This window comes from Urocitellus parryii, chromosome 6, assembly GCF_045843805.1.
Source record: "Urocitellus parryii isolate mUroPar1 chromosome 6, mUroPar1.hap1, whole genome shotgun sequence".
Lineage (NCBI taxonomy): Eukaryota > Metazoa > Chordata > Mammalia > Rodentia > Sciuridae > Urocitellus > Urocitellus parryii.
In genome coordinates this window covers 194,476,875-194,500,992 of record NC_135536.1, presented here as the reverse complement: position 1 = coordinate 194,500,992, position 24,118 = coordinate 194,476,875, and the positions used below count along the sequence as shown (strand labels likewise).

Genomic DNA, 24,118 nt, shown 5'->3' with positions numbered 1-24,118 from the left:
CCAGCGCCCCGGCCGGCCCGACTGCCCCGCGGGGCCCGGGCGCCGGCTTAAAGCCCGGAGGAGGGTCCGGGGAGGGGACTGCGCCGGCCGCGTCCCGCCCTCGCTCTCCTCCTCCCCGCGGGCGGCCGGGCGCAGGAGCGCGGCGAGCGGAGCCGGGGGACAGGGACCCAGCTGTGCAGGCGCCTGGCCTCGGGTGGAAGCCTCGCAGCTTCGCAGCGGTGTCCCGGGACAGCTGGCCCGACCTTCCCCGCCCAGAGAAGCACCAGAGGAGGACCGTGCGGAGGACCTGATGCAGACCCTGGCTCCGCCACGTGCTGCCAGGACGAGCCTCGTCCCCCAGCCTCGTCCCCCAGCCTCGCCCCCCAGCCTCGCCCCCCAGCCTCGGACCCCAGCCTCGGACCCCAGCCTCGTCCCCCAGCCTCGGACCCCAGCCTGGGACCCCAGCCTCAGTTTGCTCACCTGAAAGCGGGAGGGACGGCCGTGACCGACCGTCGGGGCCAGGGCCGGGGCGTGCGGGGAAGTTCGGAGAACCGCGGGGAGGCCCCCGAGCGCCAGCGGGTTTTCTCATTCTCTCCCGCGGTGGGCGAGGGGCCTGCGGGTCCCTTCTCCCTGGAGAAGGCTTCTCCTTCCTCTTGGATGAAGGCACAGGGAGCCAGGGCTGGTCTTTTAAAGAAACAGATAAAACAGTCTCCCGAAGTCGCTGTGTCATCGCCCCGTCCCGCGCAGGTCCTGAAGAGTGGGTTTCTGGGTGTCCCGCAGCGTTTGGCGCCCTCGCTGGTGGTAACCAGTCGCTAGGGACGTGGCGCTGCCTCCCGCGGTTCACCTGTTCCCCTAACGACCGGTGGCTCCTGCTGGGCGCTCTCCTCCCTCCGGGCCGCGCTCTGGGCGTCCCTGGCTTTCTGCCCTGCGTGGAGCTTTGAGGGTCTTGGGGTGCCCCGACACCGGGCCCCGTCAGTCTCTAACAGGCTGCCGCGGGCATCCTCAGTCTGATGTGCTCGCAGTTAAATTTTCCTTCGGGTCATGCTTTTGGTTTCAAATTCTTTGCGAAGCCCTAGATCTGGAAGTTCTGGGTCTCTGAAACCTGCACTCGTTCATTAACCCCCCCAGCCTCTGCCATCTCCCCACCCCAACTTTCTGTTTCTGTGAATTGGGTGGATCTAGATATTTTACTGACATAAACAGTATCAGAACACGTGTCTTCTGACTTGGTTTATTGGTTTACTTCACTTAACATGTTTTCCAGGGTCATTCATATTGTCGCTTGTGTCAGAATTTTTTTTTTTCTGAATAGAATTCCATTGCATGGGGCTGAGGTTGTGGCTCGGAGGTAGAGCGTTCGCCTACCAACCAGGAAGCACTGGTTTCAATCCTCAGCACCACCTAAAAACAAAATAAAGATATTGTGTCCACCTATAACTAACTAACTAAATAAATAGATATTTTTAAAACTCCATTGCATGCTTTGCTGTTTATCCATTCATTTGTTGATACTGTTTCACCTTTTGGCCATTACAAGGAATGCTGCTATGAACGCGGTGGACAAGTATCTATCTGAGTCTCTACTTTCCAAAAGTGGGATTACTTGCTCACATTATAACTCTATGCTTGTTTTTTGGAGGAATGGCCATTATTGTTTTTCCATAGATGTTGCCCCACTTTATATTCCTGCCAACAGGGCACCAGGGTTCCAACTTCACCAGCATTTGTTTCCAGGGTTCCCCCCCATGATAGCCATACTGTTGGGGTGTGGAGTCTACCTCATGATTTTGATGTGCATTTCCCTAATGGTTACCGAGGCTGAGCCTTCTCACGTGCTTATTGGCCATCTATACAGCTTCTCTGGAGAAGAGTCCTCTGCCCTTGGGTTGTTTGGGGTTTTTTGTTTCTGTCTTTTTCAGTGTAGGTCTGAGCATTATGTATACATAAGTTAGCGTAAGTCTACTGGTGTCATTTTGCCAGATTCAGAGAAATGAAGAAACCTTATCTTCTCATTTTTTAACCTTATCCCATTTATAATAGGATTGTTTACAGTATTTACTCTTAATACATTTATATCCACATCAGTGTTACACTTTTTGCTTCAACAGTCAAATATAATTTAGGAAACTCAAGATGCTACCATGATATTAATATAGCTATGTTAACTTTCTTATGCTTAATGTTGACATGGAATATCTTTTTCTTTCTTTTTAAAATTTTTTTTTCTAGTTGTAGATGGACACAATATCTTTATTTATTTTTATGTAGTGCTAAGGATCAAATCCAGGGCCTCATACATGCGAGGCAAGTGCTCTACCCAGCCCTGGGATAACTTTTTCCTTTTTTTTTTTTTTTTTTTTTTACTGTCAACCTATATATGCTTCTATATTCATAACTGTTTCTTGTATGTAGTAGACAGATAGACTTTGCTTTTTATCCTGTCTCTATCTCTATATCTGTCTCTGTTTCTCGTTCTTGTAGTACTGGGGATGGTATCCAGGAGCATTCTACCACTGAGCTATGTGCCCAGCCATTTTTATTTTTCATTTTGAGACAGGGTCTTGCTAAGTTGCTCAGGATGCCCTGGAACTTGCATTCCTCCTGCCTCAGTCTCTCAAGTCACTGGGACTACAGGTGTACACCACTGCACCAAGCTTCTGAGTTTTAATTGGAGTATTTAGTCCATTTACGTTTAATGTAATTATTTTTCTGGTTGGATTTAAGTGTTTTCTTTAGCTATTTATTTTCTATTTATTTTATGTGTTATTTGTTCCTCTTTTTCTTCTCTTGTGTCTTTTTTTGTGCCATCTGAATATACTTTTTGGAGTTCCGTCTATTTCATGTATTATTATTTTTTCATTCTTCTATATTATCATTTTAATGATCCTCTAGAGGTTAAGATGTGCGTCCACCACAGTCTCCTTTCATATGACAAGGTGTTATTTTAGGAACAGCATAAGAACCATACCATTCCACTTCCCACTTCCCTCTCACTCTTTGTATTCTCATTGTCTTTTTAAATTTATATATTCTATAAACCAGTGGTGTGCTGAAGCTCACCATCAGAGAGGACTGTTAAATTTGAAAAAACAAAAATCCAAGCCAGCTGTAGAACTGATAACTTGAAATCACCATTGTGGGAATACTTACCTTACAGTAATAATAAGGTGCTATAAATAAGGACTTTTCCCCCTCAGAGAGCCACTTGTTAAAAGTTTACCAGAACCCCACTTTATAAATTGTACAATGCAATTGTTCTGTTTTGGGTGCTGGGGACTGAACCCAGGGGCGCTCAACCACTGAGACACTCCCAGAACCCCTTCCTCCCCTCTGTTTAAAGTCTCGAGACAGGGTCTTGCTAAGTTGCTTAGGGCCTTGATAAGTTGCTGAGGCTGGCCTTGAACTTGCAATCCTCCTGCCTCCATTGTTATATTTTTAACAGTCAATAATCTTTTAAAGATATGGATAAATAAATTAAAATGAAGGTACTTTTAAAATGGTCTTTTATATTCCCCAGATATTTAGCTCTCTCTCCGTTCCTTCCCGACAGGATGATCCAGCTTCATTCTCTTAGTCGCTGGCGTCCTTTCCTTTTACCATTTCTTACAGTGCTGGTCTGGGAGGAGGAATTCCCTCTGCTTTGGTTTTTCTGGAAGTATCTGGGTTGGAAGTTGTTTTCACTGGATATAGAGTGAAGTGATTTTCACTGTGAGAGTCGACCAGTTTTTTCCTGGATTTTTTTCTTTCAGCACTTTAAAGACATCATCTCACTGTCTTCAAGTTCACATTGTTTTTGGTAAGAAATCAGCTACCATTTGTATCACTGTTCCCTTTAGGTCACATGCCTCTTTACTCTGTTGGAAGGTCTCTTTATCTCTGGCTTTGCGGCATTTGGGTGGTACTGTGCTGGGATGCACTGTCTTGTACTTGTTTCCTTGGAGTTTGCTGAGCTGGTTTTGGATCTGTGTGTGGGTGTCTTCCATCAGTTTGGACTGTGCCCTGTCACCATGTCTCCAGATACTTCTTTTTCCCCTTCTCTCCTCTCCTTCAAAACTTGTTGTACTTATGTCAGAGGATTTAGTATATCATCTTACAAATCTCAGGTCATGTCTTGTATATTTTTTCACTTTGTTTTTCTCTCTGTGCTTCAGTCTGGGCATTTTATATTCCATCTTCAACTTCACAGATATTTTCCTTTGCTGTGTCCAGTTTGCTTTAGATTTTAACTTTTCATTTCTGATATTGTATTTTTAAACTCTAGTATTTCTATTAATTCTTTTTATAATTTTCCATATTAATTTCCCACGTATTAATGCATGCTGTTCTTTAGATAATTCCATTTGTCATAATTTTTTTTTAAAAAGTCTCTGAGAACTTAAAAATCTGAGCAACTCCAGGTCTACTTCTATTAATTCTTTTCTCTCTTAACTATTTCATTTTATTGCTTTCTCTGTGTTTGTTAATATCTGAGTGTAAAGGGGATATTTTATGGAAAGGAATGGTAGAGAGTGAAGTAGATAATATTTACCTCCAGAAAGGGATACTCCCCTTTTCCAGTAAGACTGACGGAGTGTGGACTTCATCTGATCGGTCCTTCAGCTGGTGTCAGCTTTTGGTGTAATTTTAGTTCAGCTCCAAGTGTTTGAGGGCAGAAGCAGAACTTTCCCTTCACTAGGACTAGGTAGACTTGATACCTGATGGGCTGTATTTTTAGTTTGTCTTGTTTGGGTGATTAGGAAGTTTTCTTTTCTTACAAATCCTGTCCCCCGTTTCCTGAACCCAGGAAGATTTTTCCAGCCCTGTTGACATTCATCTGGGCTTTGGAGAGCTGTGACCCCACACACTGTGAAGGCCTCATGTCTCTTTCTCTTAGTGACACTACCCTCTCTCCGTCTCTGGTAGTTAAGCATGGGGGACCTAGGAGGGAAGGACATCTCTCAATTCTTCTCTCTCCTTCCCAGTATTTCGTATGTGAACATATGTATCATGCCAGGTCTTCCCTCAGTTCTCCTCTCCTGCCTCCCACCCCAGTTTTGGTACCTTGCACTCACGGGGAATCCTCAGCCCTCCTCAACCTGTCCCTTGGGTGTACCATCTCTGCACTGGTGATTCAGACCTGAGTGGCCCCTCCTTGTCATCGGATGGCAGCTCCCGGGTGGCCCTTGACGTTTGGCCACATCAACAGGCATTTGCTCAGGGTGTGAAGCTGCTGAGGTCCCTCTCTCCTGGGAGGATCTTGGCATTTCCTCTTAAAATTTAGTTCCTTTAGGGTTTTTTTTTGTCCACAATTCTCTGTTTTTTTAAATTATGGTTTTGTAGCTTATAAATCCTCTTGGTTTGTGAGGGTGGACGTTTAGTGTAGGGGAAACAGTATCTTTTAACTTCCTGTATCGGAACCTGAAGTAGAACCCTGTCACACAGGAGTAATGACAACAGCTGGTTTCTAATAAGGCCATCCCACACGAAGTCTATCAAAAAACCAGGACCATGGGGTCAGCCACACAGAAACTGAAAGAACATTTCAGGTGGGAAAGACTCAAGTGTTTCAATGTTAAATCCACGTAGAACAGAGAGAACTTAGGGCATCTGGTGTAGCAAAGGAAACCTGTTATAGGAAGGAGCTGAGCCTCTGCTCAGGCGTGAATCACCAGGAACCATACATCCAGGCCCAGCGTGCGCTCAGAGCTCAGCCAGGCGGTGACTCGGAGCCTGCAGATGCGTGTGTCTGAGTAGGACTCCTTTACTTTGGAATCTGGGTAAGATGACCACGTGCCCGTGAGGATATCTATTTAGCACTGCATCTGGGAAGGGGTAAAAATTAGACTTTGGAAAGTTCTCAAAAATATGAATAAGAAATAGAGTAAATACCATGAATTCAGCCCTTTAATAAATGACCTCTTGATGCCCGAGGCAGGGAGACGGAGAGTCAGCCTCCAGGGTGAGCCACTCAAACTGCTGAGCCCCTGACAGCGAGAAGGCTCGGGACACTGCTGTTTCGCTCTGTTTAATGCTCAGTATTAAAATCATATTTCCCATATCTAATAAACATATATCTAGTCTTGGCAACTGTGGGGGACGGCCCCAGGACACCCCAACAGTATCAAAATCCTTGATATTCACAAATTTCATCTCCAGTGAATGGACATATATTCAATGCTGGAACCATTCAAAAGAACCTGCTTTACAAAACTTTATAATCCATTAAATTCCAATTGAAAGGAATCTAATCAAGTTTGCGTCCATGTGAAATGCCCCAGGAATGGTGGTCTTCCCTCTTACTTAGACGTGAATCATGATGGCGGCACTGGAGTGCTGACTCTGTGCCAGGCACTGTCTGAAAAACGCCACGTGATTTAGCCCACTGAACTTAGAGGACCCTAGAAGCAGGTCCTCATGGATCCCCATTTGCAGAGGAAGAAGCTGCAATACAGAGAGCTATCAAGTGGAGGGCCAGACCTCAGCAGTCCAGCCCAGAGTCCACGGGCCTGGCCACTCACGGCAGGGACTTGGAAGAGTGGCCCCTGCATCCACAGCTCCCCAGTGGCAGGCTCAGCCAACGGTGGGGAGACAAGACCTGAAAACCACTGCCTCTCCATGGAACCTGGAGATTTCCCTCTTGTCATTATTACCTGAACAGGGTGGTGACTACCTACGAGCACTGACATTACATCAGGCCTCCCCGCAACCTAGAAAGGACTTAAAGAGTGAGGTTATGTGCAAGTACGATGTCATCTTACATAAGGAACCTGAGCCTCTGTGGACTTTTATCTTCTGAGGACCTGCCAGAGTCTTCCACCAACAGTGTGCGAGAGTCCCGGCCTCTCCACATCCTCGCCAGAATTGTCATTCCTGTCCTTTTATTGCAGCTGTCCTAAGGGTGAGCCTTTCATCTGAAAGACCTGGCTGAGCTGATGCTGGCTTGGCACAGGGCAGCAATGGTGGAGGTGGCCAAGAACCAGCAGTCCCCGCTGTTGGGCTGCTGGAGCCACGGGTCTTGTGAAGGCCTGCGGAGCTGAGGGGAGCTGCTGGTGGACCAAGTTGGGGGAAAGGTTTCTCGGGGGGTGCGAGGCACCTGCTGAGGACACACAGACTGCTGTGTGGTTGCTTCTTGTCACGGTGACAAAAATACCTGACAAGAACAACTCAGAAGAGGCAGCGTTTTATTTTGGCTTTATTTTGGTTTCCCAGGTCTCAGTCCGAGGTTAGCCAACTCCACTGCTCAGCTCCTGGGCTGGGAAGCAGAGAGAGTGGACGTGAGCGTAGGAACCAGGGGCTCAATACAGACCCAAAGACCACCCCAGGGACCTACTTCCTCCAGCCACACCCCCCCCCCCCCCCGCCTACAAATCACTGATCCACCAAACGCATTCATCCACTGATGAGGTCAGAGTGCTCATCCTCTCATTATTTCACCTCTGAACATTGCTACAGGGAACACCAGGTTTTTAAAACGTGAACTTTTGGGGGGACACTTTCCATCCAAACCATAACAACCACATTAAATAATGACATTAAATCACAGAAAATGAAGCTGGATTCCTGTGTCAATATTCATTTACTCGCCATTGCTCGGTGGGTGTTGGCATCCCTGGAAATCTTCCTTCGTATCCAGAGACAGTTTTGTGGTGAGAGGCTTTGGCATTTGCTGGAATTAGACAACACCGTATTGTTTGTATTTTATTTATTCTCAGAATTATCTTTGACAAAGCAAGTGATTTTTGTTTTTTATTAATGCCTATGATTTTTTAAAACCCTCCTTTTAAGTTTTCATATGAAGCAACTCAGAGGAAAACGCTGAGTAACTCATGGTGCAGAGCAAACCGTCGTGGCAAAATTCTGAACTCTGGATGCAAAGATTTGAAATTCGGGAAGCTGCGAGGTGGAGCCAGAAGGGCCCAGATGCAAGTAAGGTGCTCGTTCCCGTAGCCCCAAAGGCGAGTGTGCTGCCCTCTTTCCCGTGAACCCAAGGGCAAGTTGCTTCGTAGTGGACCTGCTCCAACCTGGGGTGAACTCTCCATGACCTTTTGGGTTGGAACCTGACCCTGAACCATCCCAATGACCAGCCTCATCAAGAGCAGCACTATAGGGAGAGCAAGGTCCTCCTGAGAGCTCTCTAGAGCGCGGGAGGGAGGGGACCCCAGCCTAGAACAGCTGTTCCTAGACCAGCTCACAGCCTGGACCCCAGTCCATCCACTAAAGTCCAGGTGCAGGCAGCTGGGACCAGGGTGCATCTCGCCAGGGCCCTGGGCTGGCCTCTCTGTACCAGGACAAAGAGGGGAAGAGACCATGTTTGGCCTCAGAACAGAGGTTTCGAGCTGGGGCTCAAAGGTGGCAGGACTGAAACAGTGGCAAGCCCAGGGACCACGCCTGCTCGGAGCCACACGTGGTCCTCAGCACTTGGCCTGTGCTGGCTCCCCTCACCTCGGGCAGCTCCACTGGCACTACCTTCTGAGTGCCCCCCCCAAGCCACACGGACACTCTGCTGACCTCCTGTGCATCTCTAGGTAGGGCTGGCTGGGGTTTCTCGGTCTGAGGAGAAGCACACTGCGGAGGCTCACAGGGAGGACAGGAATCAGCACACAGGGCTGCGCGGTCCCCGCATGGTGCAGGTCCCAGTACTTGTGACAATCACCAGCATCCGTACTTGCTCCCACTGAGAGTCGGGGGTCTCTGTCCCACCTCTACGTTCCAATCAATAGAGAGAACACGGCAAAGGTAGAGCTACGGGATTCCAGAGCTAAGTCACAAGGGCATGGTGCCTGCCTGGGTCACTCAGTCTGCGGACCCTCGCCCTTGAAATCCAGCGACCACATTTGAAGTTCATATTGAACCAGGCAGAAAAGCCACACAGAGAGGGGCCATAGGAAGAGACCCACACTCCCAACCCAGCTAACGGCACTGAGCGAAGGGCCCTCAGATGACTGCCATTCAGCCTCTGGCCTCCAGCGGAAGCCAGATGTGCTGGAGCAGAGACAAGCCCCCGCCACGCAGCCCTGTCCAGTGTCTGACCAGCATAATCTGTGAGTCGCTCCTGCCACTGACTTCACGGAGCACTGATTCCCCAGCAACAGGTGACACTTATTGACACTGACACTTAACAAGATTGCAGCTTCCTGTAGGAAGAGGGCTCTGCACCAAGGTCCGCACCCCGTGACTTGGACCTTGGGATGCTGCATAAAAGCTGGCTCCAAGGCAGGACCCACTGGTCTCCTTCATTCACATCCCCCCGGGCAGTGGGAAGGAAGTGGCCGTGGGAGAGGGCTCTTCAGAAGTGTCCACAGCACACAGGCGGCTTGGCTGACCTTCACTTTCATCTGCTAGTAGTGAAGGCGTGCCCACTGGACAGATGAGGAAATGGAGGCTCAGAGATTAAGACAATGGTCCAAGGTCGCACAGCCAGCGCAGGTCAGGACTGAAGGTCCCCAGACACACATGCCGCTCTCCCCACCCACCCCAATACCGGGCAGTTCCCTGGAGACACCTGAAGACCGATTTTTGTTGAGCAAAGAACCTAATGTGGGAACACAGAGACATGCTCCAACAGGACACGACACCACGCTCCCTCCCTCTCTCACCTTCCCTTTAAAGATGGCCAGGGGGACAGGCCACGCCCTTTCCCCAGGGCCTCCCAAGCCCTCAGTGCCACTTATGAACACCACGTGCCCTGCTGGATGCTGTCCTGCTCTTCTGTCTCCACCTTCCCAGCCACCCTCCAGGGGGTGGTCCTCAACCCAGGGGCTGGTCAGAGCCTCGCTGCCACCCAGCTGGACTGCATCCACGGAGCGGCCGGGCCCCACATGAGGCAGTGCTTGGCAAGAAGCCAACGGGCAGGGCTGGCCTGAGCCCTGGCTCCAGGGAAACTAGAGGACCTGAGGGGAGTGCGCAGGACTTCACTGCTCTGGTCTGCAGGGTCGGTGCCTGCAATGCGTTCCAAGGGCTGCAGGCGAAATGCAAGAGCCCCCCGCTGGCCACGGCAGGAAGAGCAGAGCGGGAGGCCGCTCTACACTTAAGAAGGGAGAAGGGTGACTAGGAGAACACAGCAAGAGAGAGAACAGGGGGGCCACACCAGGAGCAGAGCCCAGAGGCGGCCCCTGGAGCCGTGGAGGGAGCCTCTGCACTTCTTGAAGATGGCGTGAGCCTGATGTGCGGGGCTAGCACGTTTGCGTTCTCTGTCACCTGCAACTGCTCTTGCTGTGTAGGGGTCAGTGAATGGACAGCCAGCCACTGTTCCACGTCCCTTGCATGCTTATTCATTCAGCATGGGGTCAGCGACCTATCAAGCCCTCGTTAAATAGTGCCATGATTTTAAACGGGAAAACAACAGGCTGGGGGAGGTGAGCGGATGTTATGCTGTACTTATGACGGTCACTGGCCGGGTGACGGAGGGCGTGCTGAATGCCGGGCACTGCACTGGGTGCTTCAGTGAATGACCAGTCCTGCCCAGTCCTTCGGCCCTGTGCCTCCTTCTCAACCACTACGCACAGAGCTCTTCGTGACCTGCTTCCTGCTCCTGGAACATGCCAAGTCTTCACTTACTGCCCACCTGCCTGGTCTCTGGCCACCCTCCCCAGCCCCTGCCACCATGGCAGTGACTGGTTCCTTCCCCTCACTCAGGTCTCAACTCGAACATCTCCTCCTTGGAAGGGCCCCAAGATCGCCCAGTCCAATGAAATGCAGCTCTCTCCAACTCGGCCACGCTCGCCCTGTATGCAAGCCCCTCCCTCTTATGTTCTGCATAACATGATTCTATTTGAAATGATTCCCCCCAGAATGCACTCCATGAGAACAAGACTCCCATTTGTCCCTGGCCACATTCCCGAGAACAGTGCCTGGGACATAGAGGATCAATACCTATCGAATCAGTGAAACTGCTTTACATCATATTTGATTACTACGAGCATCAATCAAAATCTTGGGTATCACTCATCAACAAGGACTAACTGAGCAGCTACTACGTACCAGGCATCTATCTGGGTGCTGGAGGTGCGGCAGTGATGGAGCCAAAGTTTTGCTAGTTTCGTTTGAGTAGTTCTAAGACAAGACACGTGTGTAAAATGGACAGCATCCCGCCTGACTTTAACACGATGAATCAGAATACAGCAGGCAGGGGAGAGAGTTGGGGGTGCTGCCTCCCCAGAGGATCTCTAGTCCCCCTGCCCTGCCTCCAGCCCCTCCTCTCCCCTGCGCCACTGTCAGCATCTTTCAGTGTGACATTTCACTCAAGGTCTCTGCAGCTCCAAGAGCAATATTGGTGTTGAAGCAGGTCCCAGCAGAGTGCCCTCAGGCTGGGCCTGGGGTTAGTCACCTCCTTCATGTCCCCAGGAGGGGCGGTCAGGCAGCTTGGCCTCACTGGCCTTTCCTCACTCTGGGGAAGGCCTGGAGCTCTGACAGCTCTGGGTTCCTGGCCATCCCCTGCCCTCCTCTCTCCTGGGCAGAGGGTGAAGGTTTACAAACACGAAGCGGCCTTTGATCGGCATCAGACCCCCAGGGTTCTGACTGTTTTTTGTTCCAAACCCCTGGCTGGGAGCACGCTCTGTTTTGCCTCCAGCAGAGGAGACCTTAGGTAGGAGGAACGCGTGTGGGCATGGGAACGGCTGTGTGTGTGTACGGTGTGTGTGTGTGTGTGGGGGGGAAGGCTCAAGTGGACCCTCGACTGTGTCCAGCACGCAGGCTGGGTGTGTAAGAGGGAATCCAGCCCAACCCAATAAAGGAGCACCCACTACATTCCAGGTGCCATTTTAGAGACCAGGGAGAGAGAAGTGGGCCAAACAGGGCTCCCTGCCCAGGACCCAGGGCTGAGGGGCCCACGCGGTAAGCACCGGAGCAGGCGAGTCAAGGAACCGCAAGTGGCCAAGATCCAGGAGATGAAGCTGGGGGGCAGATGGGGGCTGGGGGTCTTTCCTCATTCACAGGGGGTTTGCCAGGCATTTGCAGGCAGAATGCCTCTGGCATTGGCTGAAGGAAGCCAAAGAAGCAGCCGTGAGAAGACCGTGGGGACAGTGTCACAAGGCAGAGGGAACAGGAAACACAAAGGCCTCTGGCGTGGCTGCAGCTGGGAAAGGGCGGGGGCACAGCAGAGAGCAGAGAGGGGCCACAAGGGTGAGAGCTGGGGTGGCCCTGAGTGAGGAGGGACCACCACAGTGTCCTGCAGAGGAGAGACAGAGCCCAAATCTGGACTGAATGGGACTCCGCAGCTGCTAGGATGCTAGGAGGGGCGTGTGGCCGGTTACACACGACTTCTACATAGAAATGTAACAGCAATGCAGAGAGGTGCGCGTGTAGACGAGGGGAGTTTGAGTAGATTCACCAACCAATCCACCCACGTACTCAGCTCTGATCTCAAGAAACAGAACCTCCACGCTCCCAGAAGTCTCCAGGAGCCCCCGCTGCACGGCCCGCCTCAAGGGTAGCCAGTCTCCTACCTTCTGATTCCCTCTGCAGGTAAAGCTGAGTGGGCTTCAGCGGGTCTGGGTCGGGGTGCAAGGTGGGAGTGAGAGGAACGCCCAGGTTCAGCCCAGGCGCTGGCTCTCCCACCGTTTTTTGCCAAGATGGGCAGATGGTGGTGGGAGCAGAGAGCAAGGGCTGGAGCCATGGGTTTGTTTTGGATGATTGAGACTAGAGGCAGCTTGGAGGCCCCTGGAGAAGATGCTGACCGTCTATCTAGGGGTTGCGAACTCCAGTGTTGCAGGGAGAGACAGTGTGGAGGCGAAGATAGATGTCTGAGAGCGAGAGCACCCTCCCTCTTGAGTCCACAGGGAGAGGACAGGAGGACACGCACGGGAACGGGCAGGCGGCCTGAGTGGAGGAGAGCCTGGAGGAGTGGGGACAGGGTGAGCAAAGCCCCTTTACAAGGCCAATGTCCGGACAGGCCCAGGGCAGCTGGATCCTGGCAATCTTTCCAGACAAGTCAGGGCTCTGGACTGTGAGTGCTTAACTTGGCAACTGGGAAATGAACATCCTGTGGACCCAGTGAACAGTATCCAGGTCATCAGCCACTGGCTCAGACCAAACCTTCACTTGGGCACTCTCCCCTCCTTCAGGGACAGCTGGGGGCAGAGACTGGCCAGGCCTTGAGTGGGCCACATCCAGTCCAGCGTTCCCGCCACCATCCTTGAAGAGGAGATCTGAGCCTTTATGGCTCTGTTGCTACTTTGATCTAAGCAGAGGGGCCTGTAGTCCCCAATGCCCTGGCCTGACCAGGAAAGGCAACAAGGTGCCCGGAATGAGCAGAGCTGTGCGGGACTGGGGTCTGTGCCTGGCTGGGTGGGCCTGCTGGCTTCTATGTACTCTAAGCTGGGCTGTGGCCTCCCTAAGTGCAGCCTCCTGCCTGCCTGGCTCCCTACCCATCGTCCTCCACTCCTGACCTCCCAGGTGTCCTATGGTCTCCAGACATCTGCTGAACCTCAGACACCTCATTTAAAGCAGGAATCACTGATGGGGGTGTTTTGGGATCAGGGCAGGGAGTGAACTCGCCCCTCAAGACCTTCCATGACATGTAACATCATCCACAGAAGCAATCTTTACAGATTTGCCCTTGTGTCTAGTCTTGGTGACCAAAAAGGGGTCACATGCCCACCTGTCCATCAGGGACCAATCTGAGCTTCACCTAACACACCTCTGGGCAAATTGGGGCTCTGTCCAAAGAGGTAAGAGGGGCCACATGCCTCTTTTAGGCAACAGATCATGTCTGGCACAATCTCTACCATTTGCAGGCTGATGACTCTGGGAAAGTTGCTTAGCATCTCTGTGCCTCAGCTCCATCATCCATAAAATGGGCACAGGAAATCACAATTGCTTCCTGCCTTCCCAGCACCAGTTCCCATTTTTCTCATGACACACCTTGATGTTTAGGGCAGTGGTTCCCAGAACAGCAGTCCGAGCACTACCGAGCTTACTAGGAAGGCAAATTCTAAGCCTTGATTCAGAAACACTGCAACCGGGTCCAGCAATGTGGGATGTGCACCTAGGCTTACAGAGGGGCACAAGAGGCTGTATCCTAGTTGCTTGTTTGCAATATGCGTGATCCTACAGCCACACCGCTCGCTGTTCCAGAGTGCCTGGCGCTGGCAGGGGCAGTTAGTGCTCCCCAAGTTTCACGACACCGGTGCTCGCAGTGGACACCAATGTGAGGCCCAGGTCCCCTTCAAGGAAGGGTTTTTTAATGGTCAAAATTGGGGTGTTCTGAGAGGAGTCAGTGAGTCGAAGAATGTTAGCCTGGAGAAGCCAGGAAACAATGACCTGGGGACTAAGAAGATATTGGGATTTACAAAGGGAAAAGACACGGTCTTGTAGGGAAATCTGTGTGTGTGTGTGTAGGTGGACACAATACCTTTATTTTGTTTATTATGTGACGCTGAGGAACGAACCCCGGGCCTCCGACGTGCTGGGCAGTGCTCTGCCCCAGAGCCGCAGCCCCAGCCCACTGTACGGAGACCTTAACAGGAGTGGGATGGGCGGCCGCAGGCGACTGATGGGCGTCCCCACAGAATGCAAGTCATTGACACCAGTGTGGCAGGAATTCTCATCCAGTGATGGGATTTGTCAGAGGGACAGTGCCCACAGATTGGGAAACCGAGGCAGGGATTCCAGAAATCCAGAGGAGTTGGAGGGCATCACTCACCCAATAGGCGATGGCCATGGCGGTGGAGGTCCAGTAACATGAGTTGTCCCTACTGGATCTGCAGAGGGAAGGGAAGGGGGGATGAGAAAGGGAAAGGAGGAGACCGGGTCAAGGTCAAGGGAAGGCCTGAGGGGCTGCCCATGTGGGAAGTTCACATGCCAGTTGCCAGTCCCCCATTTCAGCACCAAAATGTAAGAAAAGAACCAACTGAAGGAAATAAAGAGGCAGGAGAGGAGCTCAGTAGTAACACGGGGCTATTGGGGACAACCTGCACAGGGGCCCAGTGACACTGGAGCCCGACTTCCCCTGACAGCCTCGGGAGGTTACAGGAGGGAGAAGGGGCGGGGGAACCTCTGCAGTTTGGCCGTGGCTGGGGGACTGTTGGCAAAGGGTCCTCATGGTCATCATTCTTTGTGGTGGTCACTGCTCCATGTTCAATAAGGTGTTTCTCAAGATTTCGGTCCCAGATACTGATTCTCCTACAGGATGTCACCCGGGGTGTGGGTCCCTGAGGTGTGACTCACTAATACACACCCAGCTGTATCTGCATCTGGGAATCCTGAGCCAGATGTGCTCACAGCAGGCCCACACAGCAGGTTCTGCTCTCGGCTCAGGTCATGGACGAGGACACTGTGGCGAGGGGTGCCAACTTGTGCCATGGGTAAGCAAGGAGACAAGGATGGAGTCATCAGACTCTGGATGGAGGGGTGGCATGTCTGGTTTAAAAGGGTCCCTCTCCCTACTGAGTGAAGAACCAGGGGTCAGGGCAAAACCAGGGAGACCAGCCAGAGAGCCACTGGGGGCAGAGCGCAGCAGGATCAGGGATCTCCAGAGGGCCGTGGGACGGTCCCTGCCACTGCAGCTTTTTCAGGATCTAGCAGAGCTGGGCGCAGCCAAACGCTCGCTAAACACCTCGCAAAAGAACAAGTGAAGAAGTGGGGAAATGGTGAGGTGACGGGAAGGAGCCAGGCCACACTGTCCTGAGTGACAGCCAGTGCCTGCCACATACTGACGCTCAGCTAGGCGTTGAGGGGAAAAAGGAGCAAGTTCAAGGGAGGGCAGATGGGAACAGGGGGAAGCAGGGGAGTAGAGGAGGGGAAACAGGAGGAAGAAACTGGGGGGAAGAGGAGGAGAGGAGGGGAGGAGGGAGGAAAGCAGAGGGAGCTTTGCTCTTCACCTGAGCAGGGATGACACTGGTAACTGCGACCCCTGGTGGCAAAAGAGCCACAGTCCTTTGGAATTGTGCCCCAAATTAAAGTACCTCTTGTTCCCTATCACGTCTCAGCCAAGTTGCCTGTTTTTAAGCCAGTTCCCATCTGAAAAGTGGGGACAGCTGAGAGCTGCTCTCAGTAAGCAGCAGCGTGCTCCTCTGCCACTCGCAGCTACCCAGCAGGGGAGCCTTCACTCACTCCTGGCCACTGGCCCTGTGCAGCACACTCGGTGGGCACTGGCCGCAGTGAGCAAACAGACATGGCCCTGGTCCCTGCAGAATGCTTACTCCCTGCACGCAGGGGCTGTCTGTTTTGCTCACAGTTGTTGCCAGTACCCAAATGGCCGCAGGCACACAGAAGGCACCCAGGACACACTTGCTGACTGGAACCCACAGGAGGCACAGTGCTCCATCACACCCACACCTGCTGTTGGGCTGGGAGGCTAAAGGCCAATTACTGGCACTTTTGTGTTAACTCAGTTTTCCCGCTCCGTAAGCCAGACTCCACAACCTCCACTCACAGCCACCTCACCACTGCTACTCAACTTTCTGCTGTGACAGAAATCAACTCACTTTTCACTTACACAAAGTTAAAGGCACGTTAGTCAATTGTCTTAATTGGAAGGTAACCATAAAAGCACAGAGCAATGAAAACAACGTTACCTAAATTTCCAAAGCTATTCTAAGTCTGCTTTTTTAAATGAAAGCTTGGGGCTACGCAGCATTTTTCCTCTTTTCACTATGACCCTCAAAAAGAAATATGTTTAGGGCTGGGGCTGGGGCTGAGTGGTAGAGCACTCGCCTAGCACATGCGAGGCCCTGGGTTTGAATTTCAGCACCACATATAAATAAAGGTATTGTGTGCAGCTACGACTAAAACGTAAATAAATAAATATTTTAAAAATATATTTATGTCAAACCTAGCATATGTCTGTGATGGGTTTAAACTATGTCTAAATATATACTTGAGGGGCTGGGGATGTGGCTCAAGCGGTAGCGCGCTTGCCTGGCATGCGTGCGGCCCGAGTTCAATCCTCAGCACCACATACCAACAAAGATGTGTCCGCCGAAAACTAAAAAAAAATAAATATTGAAAAATTCTCTCTCTCTCTCCTCTCTCACTCTATCTTAAAAAATAAAAAAATATATACTTGAAATACATTTCATAAAGTAATACACTAATATTTTCTAGTCTATATGACTCTTTCATCTTTTAAAATGTTGTTCTATATTTCTCTAAAGTGGTTTTGAGTCAAGTATATCATGTACACAATAATAACTACCACCAAGCCGGGCTGGAGGGCTGATACATACCATGGCCAACTGAGACTTTATCTGGGTCTCACCAAAAGGATCGAAGAGAATACAGTTCTCATTATGTGGTTCCCCCCTTAACCCACATGCACATGGAGGATACAGGTCAGTTTGGGAGAAAGTCTGACCCAGATTAAATTTATATGCCCAATTCTGCCTAGAACACGTCTTACGTAAGCTCTTGAGAACAGAACTACAGATGATAATGGTGACCCTCGACAAGCATGTCCACAGACCACTTAAAAATATCTCAACACCTTTATTAAGCCTATTCTCATTTGGAGCATTTTCTCAAATTTGCTTTGAGAAACAGCTTAACTGAGTGGTGTCACACAGCTCTACCCAACCATGGACCTCTTTCTTCCTCTTAGGCGCACTTCATCTAATTTTTTGAGCACTGGCTTGGACTTTTTGGAGGAGGAGGAGTAACTCTTCAGAATGGCTTCAAACACAGCCTCAGTGTTGGGGTGGGTACTAAGGAAGGCTTTCTCCAGGACGTAGAGATCCACTCCCTTATCTTCCGGAAGTCCTGAAACGAAACTCAGCCCAAAGTCTACGAGTACAATGTTCAGCTGATCCACGGGGGGTTTCAGAAGCATGTTGGAGGTGGTAAGATCGCCATGAATGAGGTCTTCATCATGCATTCGAGCCAAAACCTGCCCAACTGCCTTGGCTAAGGCATAGAAGATTTGGGGAGCTCTTTCAGCCTTCAGAGCGGATCGAATATAATCGCGAACAGTCACTGAGCCTTCAATTTCTTCCATGTATAAGCAGTTGGAAGCATAGTCCACAAAAAAGACAACCGGGGCTGATATCCCTGCAATCAATACACAAGTCGTTATTGGGCTGAATTCTTTTTAATGATAGCCTTCATTTTCAAAGACTGAGTCAGTTTTCAGCTTATATCTATTTATTTTAGAAAAAGATTTAGGAATGGCGCAGAAAATGGTACAACTTATCTGAAAGTTCCCTTGCTCAGGCACTGCAGAACTATGCCTGAGACCACCCACAGCTAAGTTTAGAGAAGTCAAAGCTTTCTCTCCTAAATCACCTTTTATAACTAGATTTCATTTGTCATACTTAACTCCCTAAAAAAAAAAAAAAAGAAAGATCTAAAAGGGGACTCATGATCCAGCCAGCGCAGTTTCTACCTGACAAGGAAACAAACAGGCCAAGCAGTATGCTGGCTTAGAGGTTCATCTCTGTGCTCAAAAAGAAAAGGGTTCGAATCCCAGCCCCCATCCTTATTACCTGTGTACTTTAAAGTTACATTAGCTTCTCTCAAGCCTCAGTTTGTGCTACAATAACATAAAACAATACCGCGAACACACTCGAGGAATTTTTATTGAATGTCAACCATGCTCAGGGCACGTCTAGAAACTAGAGATATGTCAATGGGGATACAGGAGCAAACAAAGAAACCATGTTCTCTGCTTAATGGCACTTACACCATACAAAGGGTCAAAGGAGAAAACAGGAACCAATAACTTCATTAAAAGGATAGCAATTTACCTACATTTGCACTGATGAATTTTCCCAGGTCACCCAAATCTTAATATCTTTTTTTTTTGCTTTGTAAACAATAGTTTTATACAAATATAAAGTTGTGCACCTTCCAAGCTATCACTCCAACACACATTTATTCAACTAAAACAAAACATCTTTAAAAATATTTTAACAATGTACAAATACATTCACAACATAATCTGCTGATTAAAAGACTCTGCAACAAAGTTTCTAGTACCTACAACAAAATTTACAACTGCCTACAATAATTTGTAGATTGGTTTAGTTTACAGTTAAATATATTGCCTTGTTAAGAAATATTATTAATATAAATGTATGGTTTACAATATCCCCATTATAGCAAGAAAAAATAGATTCATATAATGTCTTTAGGCATTTATTATGCCAAGTATTTAAATAATTATTCTTACTATGACATAAGAACAATATTCATTTAGTACTAAAAGATTTTATTAGTCCAGAGACCACTGAAGAGTTTCCAGGAAATTCCAAAATAAAATCTGACGATCCTTTCCACGAAATAACTAGAACAGCAGCAATCCCTTGGGTATCCCTTAAACAAACTATAAAGATTCCTTTTATTATTTAGGCCTTAAGTAAAAAAATAAATTTTAGAAACTAGTTAACACTACCAGCTTGAATTTGGTTTTCACTTGTGCATGTCTAAGGTAAGCAATTTCAACATGAAGTATATATTTAAAATTAACAGTTTTTTCTAATTTTTAACTCATACACAAGCCAAGTGTTTACTCTTAATCATGGAATCAACTTATTTCTGAAAATAACCTACAGAAATAGTATGTAAACACACATACCTTTGACTAAGAACATTCTATTTTCTATGGATCAAAATGCAAATATCTCTGTAACATGTAAACTAACACATTAATTTGGGATATATGGATACTTTACTATATGCATACATATGTACACCATAAAATAAATTCTGACAATGTTCTTAATGATATCATACTTCCCAGCCTCAACTACTAGAAAAAATAAAAATAAAAACTTTGTTTAAAAAAAAGAAAACAGTTTTCATAGTAACTTTGTAAGTGAAAACAAAACAACAACAACAAAAAAAAACAATGCTCCTCTTTGCAACTGGACTGAGCTCTAAACAGTTCATAATCAAGAATCTCTTCAGCCATTCCCCAATATCACAGAAAACATAATTTTCTCTCTATTCAAGAAGTCTGTTCATTTCCGGTGTTTTGTTTTAAAAACTGCTTTCCGAGATACGAGGTAGCCATGCTGGTTAAATTCTTCCGGCTGCCCACTTTGCACCTGATATAACCATACAGGTTGGCACCCTGTAGTACCACACCCATGATAACCACAGCCAACCATTTTACTCTGAAGGAGAAGAGAGCACTAAAGGCAAATATCACCCACAATATTGGACAGGCAATTAGTCCTAACCAAAAGATTCTTGATTCAGCTTCTGAAACAGTTTTATTCTCCTGAGGAGATGCCTTCCTGGACTCAAACACCCAATGACTCTTTCCATCCTCATCAATATGATTCCACCACCGAAGGCCTACCATCAGTCTACCTGTGACATTCTTCACTGCCCAAAAGTCACATGACAACAACAAGATAATTGTCACCATACAGGCAATAAAGCTGCTGCTGAGCAATTCACAGAGAAGATAGACTATAATGGCACTGACTCGGAAGAACAAATGGAAAAATGATGCCACTGGATGTCGGATTTTGGATTTTCTTGGTCTATTAGTTGTCTCTTCTTCTGCATCAAACAATGAAACATCTTCAGTGTCATCATTGCTGTCCTGAGACAACATGGCGACCGTGCACCAACCCCACTTCCCTTAACAATATCTTGATGTATGCTGGGTGCCTAAAAAGTACTAATTTAAAAAAAAAAAAAAAAAAAAAGCAAGAAGTGCTGAATCAGAGGAATGGACCACTTATTAGCTGTGAAAACCTTGGGCAAGTTACTTCCCTTCTCTGAGCCTCAGTTTCTCATGTGAGGATATGTTTGTGGTGGTGCATGATGATGCTTTATCAAAAAAAAAATCTATATATAAACACACACACAAACACATTCATGAGAGCTATGTCAGGCATACATTCAAACATACAATATGGCATATACCTAGTATCATGGACACAGCATCTAGGATGGACACCTCTACTACGACTTGCACTTCACAGGAGAGGGAACAGGCGGACAGGTTAACTTGTTGAAAGTCTCCATAAGAAGCAGCCAGAGAGCTTGGCTCCACGGCGAATACTTGTAATCACATCTGATTCTTAAAATGAATGAATGAATGGATAACAATGCACAATTCAAACGGCCCAAACACGGAGCCTGAAGCATGGGAGGTTAAATAAGGTGCTCAACCTTGAGCAATCAACAGTGGCACAGCTAGATGTGAACCAGGTCGAAGGCTCCGCGACAAATGCTCGTAGGTGAGAGACGATGAGAAATCTCAATTAATGAAGAGAGGGCCAAGCACGGTGGCCCACGCCTGTAATCCCAGCGCTCGGGAGGCTGAGGCAGGAGGATCACGAGTTCAAAGCCAGCCTCAGCAAGGAGGGGGCGCTAAGCAACTCAGTGAGACACTGTCTCTAAATAAAATACCAAAAAGGCTGAGATGTGGCTCGGTGATCGAGCGCCCCCGAGTTCAATCCTGGTACCAAACAACGACACCAAGAACTAACGACGACAGGAACGAAAAGAGAACACGGCCAAAGGCCGAGGCCAGCAGTGAAAAGGAAGAAACGAAGGCAAACGGGACGGGAAGCTGGGCTCCTCCCGCCGCCTTCGCCCGGGGCCCGGAACCTCGGGGTCTCCGCAGGCCGCGAGCCCAGCTGCCTCACCTGCACGGCGACAGCGGAGCAGCGCCCGGGCCTCCTGCACGGTCCGCCGCCGGCTGAGCCGCGTCTCCAGCACCGGGTGCCGGTAGCCCTTGGGGAAGCGGTGCTTCACCACGGCCGCGCGGCCCAGGAAGTGGCCGCGGTACAGACGCGCCTCGGCGCCCTGCTTCAGCAGCTCCAAACCGCTCAAGAAACGGCTGCTCCGCTCCCGGGCGGCGGCCAGCGGCTCTACCTCTGGCGGCGGTTCTTCGCTAGCCTCAGCCATGATGCTCTTCTGCGCAGACGCGCCAAGCGCTTCCGCTTTCTCCGGAAACTACGGGCAGTGCTTCCGCTCGCTCCGGAAATCCTGGGACCTCTTCCTCCATTCAACATCTCCCCTCGGACACTGCCGCCCGGTGGGAGTGGTTCCGCCTCCCGAGGTGTCGGCCCTTTTGAAAGCCTTCAGTGTCTCGGGTTGGGCGCCTGTGGCCGCCCCTGCTCTTCTCTCCGCGGTTCTTTCCCCCTCCTCGGTTCTCTCCGGGAGTTGTCGGTGAGGGTCGCGGTCGCCTTTGTTTTAGCGCCTCCGGAGGCGGACGGGGGCTCTGCTCCTCTCGGGAGTCGGTCTGGGACCCCGAGCGCTTCGCCCCCCGCTGGCCATTTTTTTTTTGACCCCCAACACACTGGCCAGAGCCCGGAGGGGCGGACATGAACCATTTTGAGCCGTTTTTCCTTCTAAGTGCTGGGATGATCGCCATCTAAGTGACAGGATAAATTATTATTATTATTACTATTATTATTATTACTATTATTATGATTATGATTGTTTGTTCTGGAGGCTGAGCCCAGGGGCGCCTTGCCTCCGAGCCACATCCCCAGCCCTTTTTATTTCTTATTATTTTTTATTATTTTGAGACAGGGTCTTGCTAAGTTACTTAGGGCCCCGCTAAATTGCAGAGGCTGGCCTTGACCTTGTGGTCCTCCTGCCGCGTTGGAGGAAGAGGAGATTATTCAACCTCTCTGTGCATTCCTTTGCTCATCTGTAAAATAAGCTAATATTGATCTTGTAGGGTTTTTGTGAAGACTTAATGAGTGGCCAGAGGTAAAATGCCCCAGAACTGTGCCAAGCACGTGATACTAGAAATGGAAGCTGTTATTGTTTATGGAATGCCAAATACCATAGCTCCTATGTTTACATTCCCAGCGTCCATCCACTCTTTCCTACGGGACCAGCCCTTCCCCATTGTGTGGAATCCTGAGGGGACACAGAGACCACCTCCCTCTGACAAAGCCCCCAGACACACACCTGTTATGTGATTTGCAACAAGAACCCCCACTTATACCACACTGAATGGCTGTGTGTTTTGGTTACTGTGTTTAAGGGGACAGAATAAGCTGCTGTAAAATAGTGACTTAAACATGTGAGATGTTTATTTCTCTGTCATACAATAGTCCAGGTCTGTTGCTTCCTTCTCTGAGTCTATGCCACCTGTTACCCCCTCCATTCAGCAAGAAGAGGTATGAGAGTGGGAGGTAGAAAGCAAATAGGTGAGGGGTTGAGCCAAAATGCCAAACAGCACTTCCACTCACATCCTATTGGCCAGAAGCGGGTCACGTGTCCAATGAGGCTGGAAAGGAGGCAGGGACCATACTCTATCTGGCAGCCATGGGTCAGCTAGAGCCCTGGGGGATTAGTACCAAAAGGCAATAAGGGAGGAATGATTGGGACACAATCAGTAGACTCTGCCGTAGTTTTGATATTTTAAGCTGCAGCTAACAAATAACTCACTACCATCAACAGTAAGCTTACTTCTGATCTCACAACAGCTCGAGATGGGGTCCCAGGTGTCATTCAGTCGCTTTATGAAACTAAGGACCCAGAATCTTGCCATCTTTCTGTCCCACCAGCCCTAACCTATGGTTTCTGTCCTTACCTTTGTCACCTTATGGTCACTAGGGGGCCACTAAATTCTATAAATCACATGAAAACGTAAAAACCACACTGAAGAGAGCACTGCTTCCCGCACACGCCTCTGTATTGGAAGGAAGCTTGTCGCTGGGAGCCCTCCTGTCCCCTGTCAGACTCCTGCAGTGGGCCCTCGGGACCGCCTCAGCAGCAGAGGCGGCTGGACAAGTGAGAAGCTGTCACTTGAGACAGGACGTGCTCTATAAGCAAGGAAGGGAGCTGGCATGGCCACCAGAGGCATCTGTAAGCGTCCCCCACTCTGTGGCACAGCCACCAACAGCCTTTCTCTGATTCCAGTTTCTGCATCTTCCCACCAGGGACTGTTGGTTCTGCTGTGACAAGTGCTTTATTGGAATTAAATAAGTCGTTGATCCCAAGCTGGGCTGGTGGGCAGCAGACACTCTCCAAGTGTGCACTTTCCTCCCTGCCCTTCCCAGCAGCCAAGGGAGCCCTGTTTGGGAATCCTGAGGAAAAGCCCTGTGGTCCGGGTTGCTATGACGCCAGCATCCTTGCTGTCATTCACACACACCACAGGTTCCTTTCAAACGTTAGACCATTTATGTGGGCACAGTGTGTCCAGCACATTCCATCAGCCCAGACTAATCAAACCTGTCCTAGAATCAGCTCTATTTATAGCATCTGGTTTCTCAAGTTTGTGGTTTCATGATCATAATTGTTAGTG

General features: G+C 49.4%; 2 protein-coding genes across 2 annotated transcripts; both read right to left on the bottom strand.

Annotated features, from left to right (window-relative positions):
- Positions 1-17,362: 17,362 nt before the first annotated feature.
- Positions 17,363-21,787, bottom strand: Tp53rk (TP53 regulating kinase). The gene is made up of 2 exons (XM_026390969.2): positions 21,498-21,787; positions 17,363-17,940 (listed from the first exon to the last, which is right to left on the bottom strand). The coding sequence occupies exons 1-2, from the start codon at positions 21,757-21,759 to the stop codon at positions 17,462-17,464; spliced, it is 741 nt and encodes a 246-aa protein (XP_026246754.1). The 5' UTR covers positions 21,760-21,787; the 3' UTR covers positions 17,363-17,461.
- LOC144255374 (Golgi apparatus membrane protein TVP23 homolog B) lies at positions 19,416-20,475 on the bottom strand. The gene has a single exon (XM_077799926.1). It carries the CDS (start codon positions 20,453-20,455, stop codon positions 19,838-19,840), a length of 618 nt encoding a protein of 205 aa, XP_077656052.1. The 5' UTR covers positions 20,456-20,475; the 3' UTR covers positions 19,416-19,837.
- Positions 21,788-24,118: the final 2,331 nt, after the last annotated feature.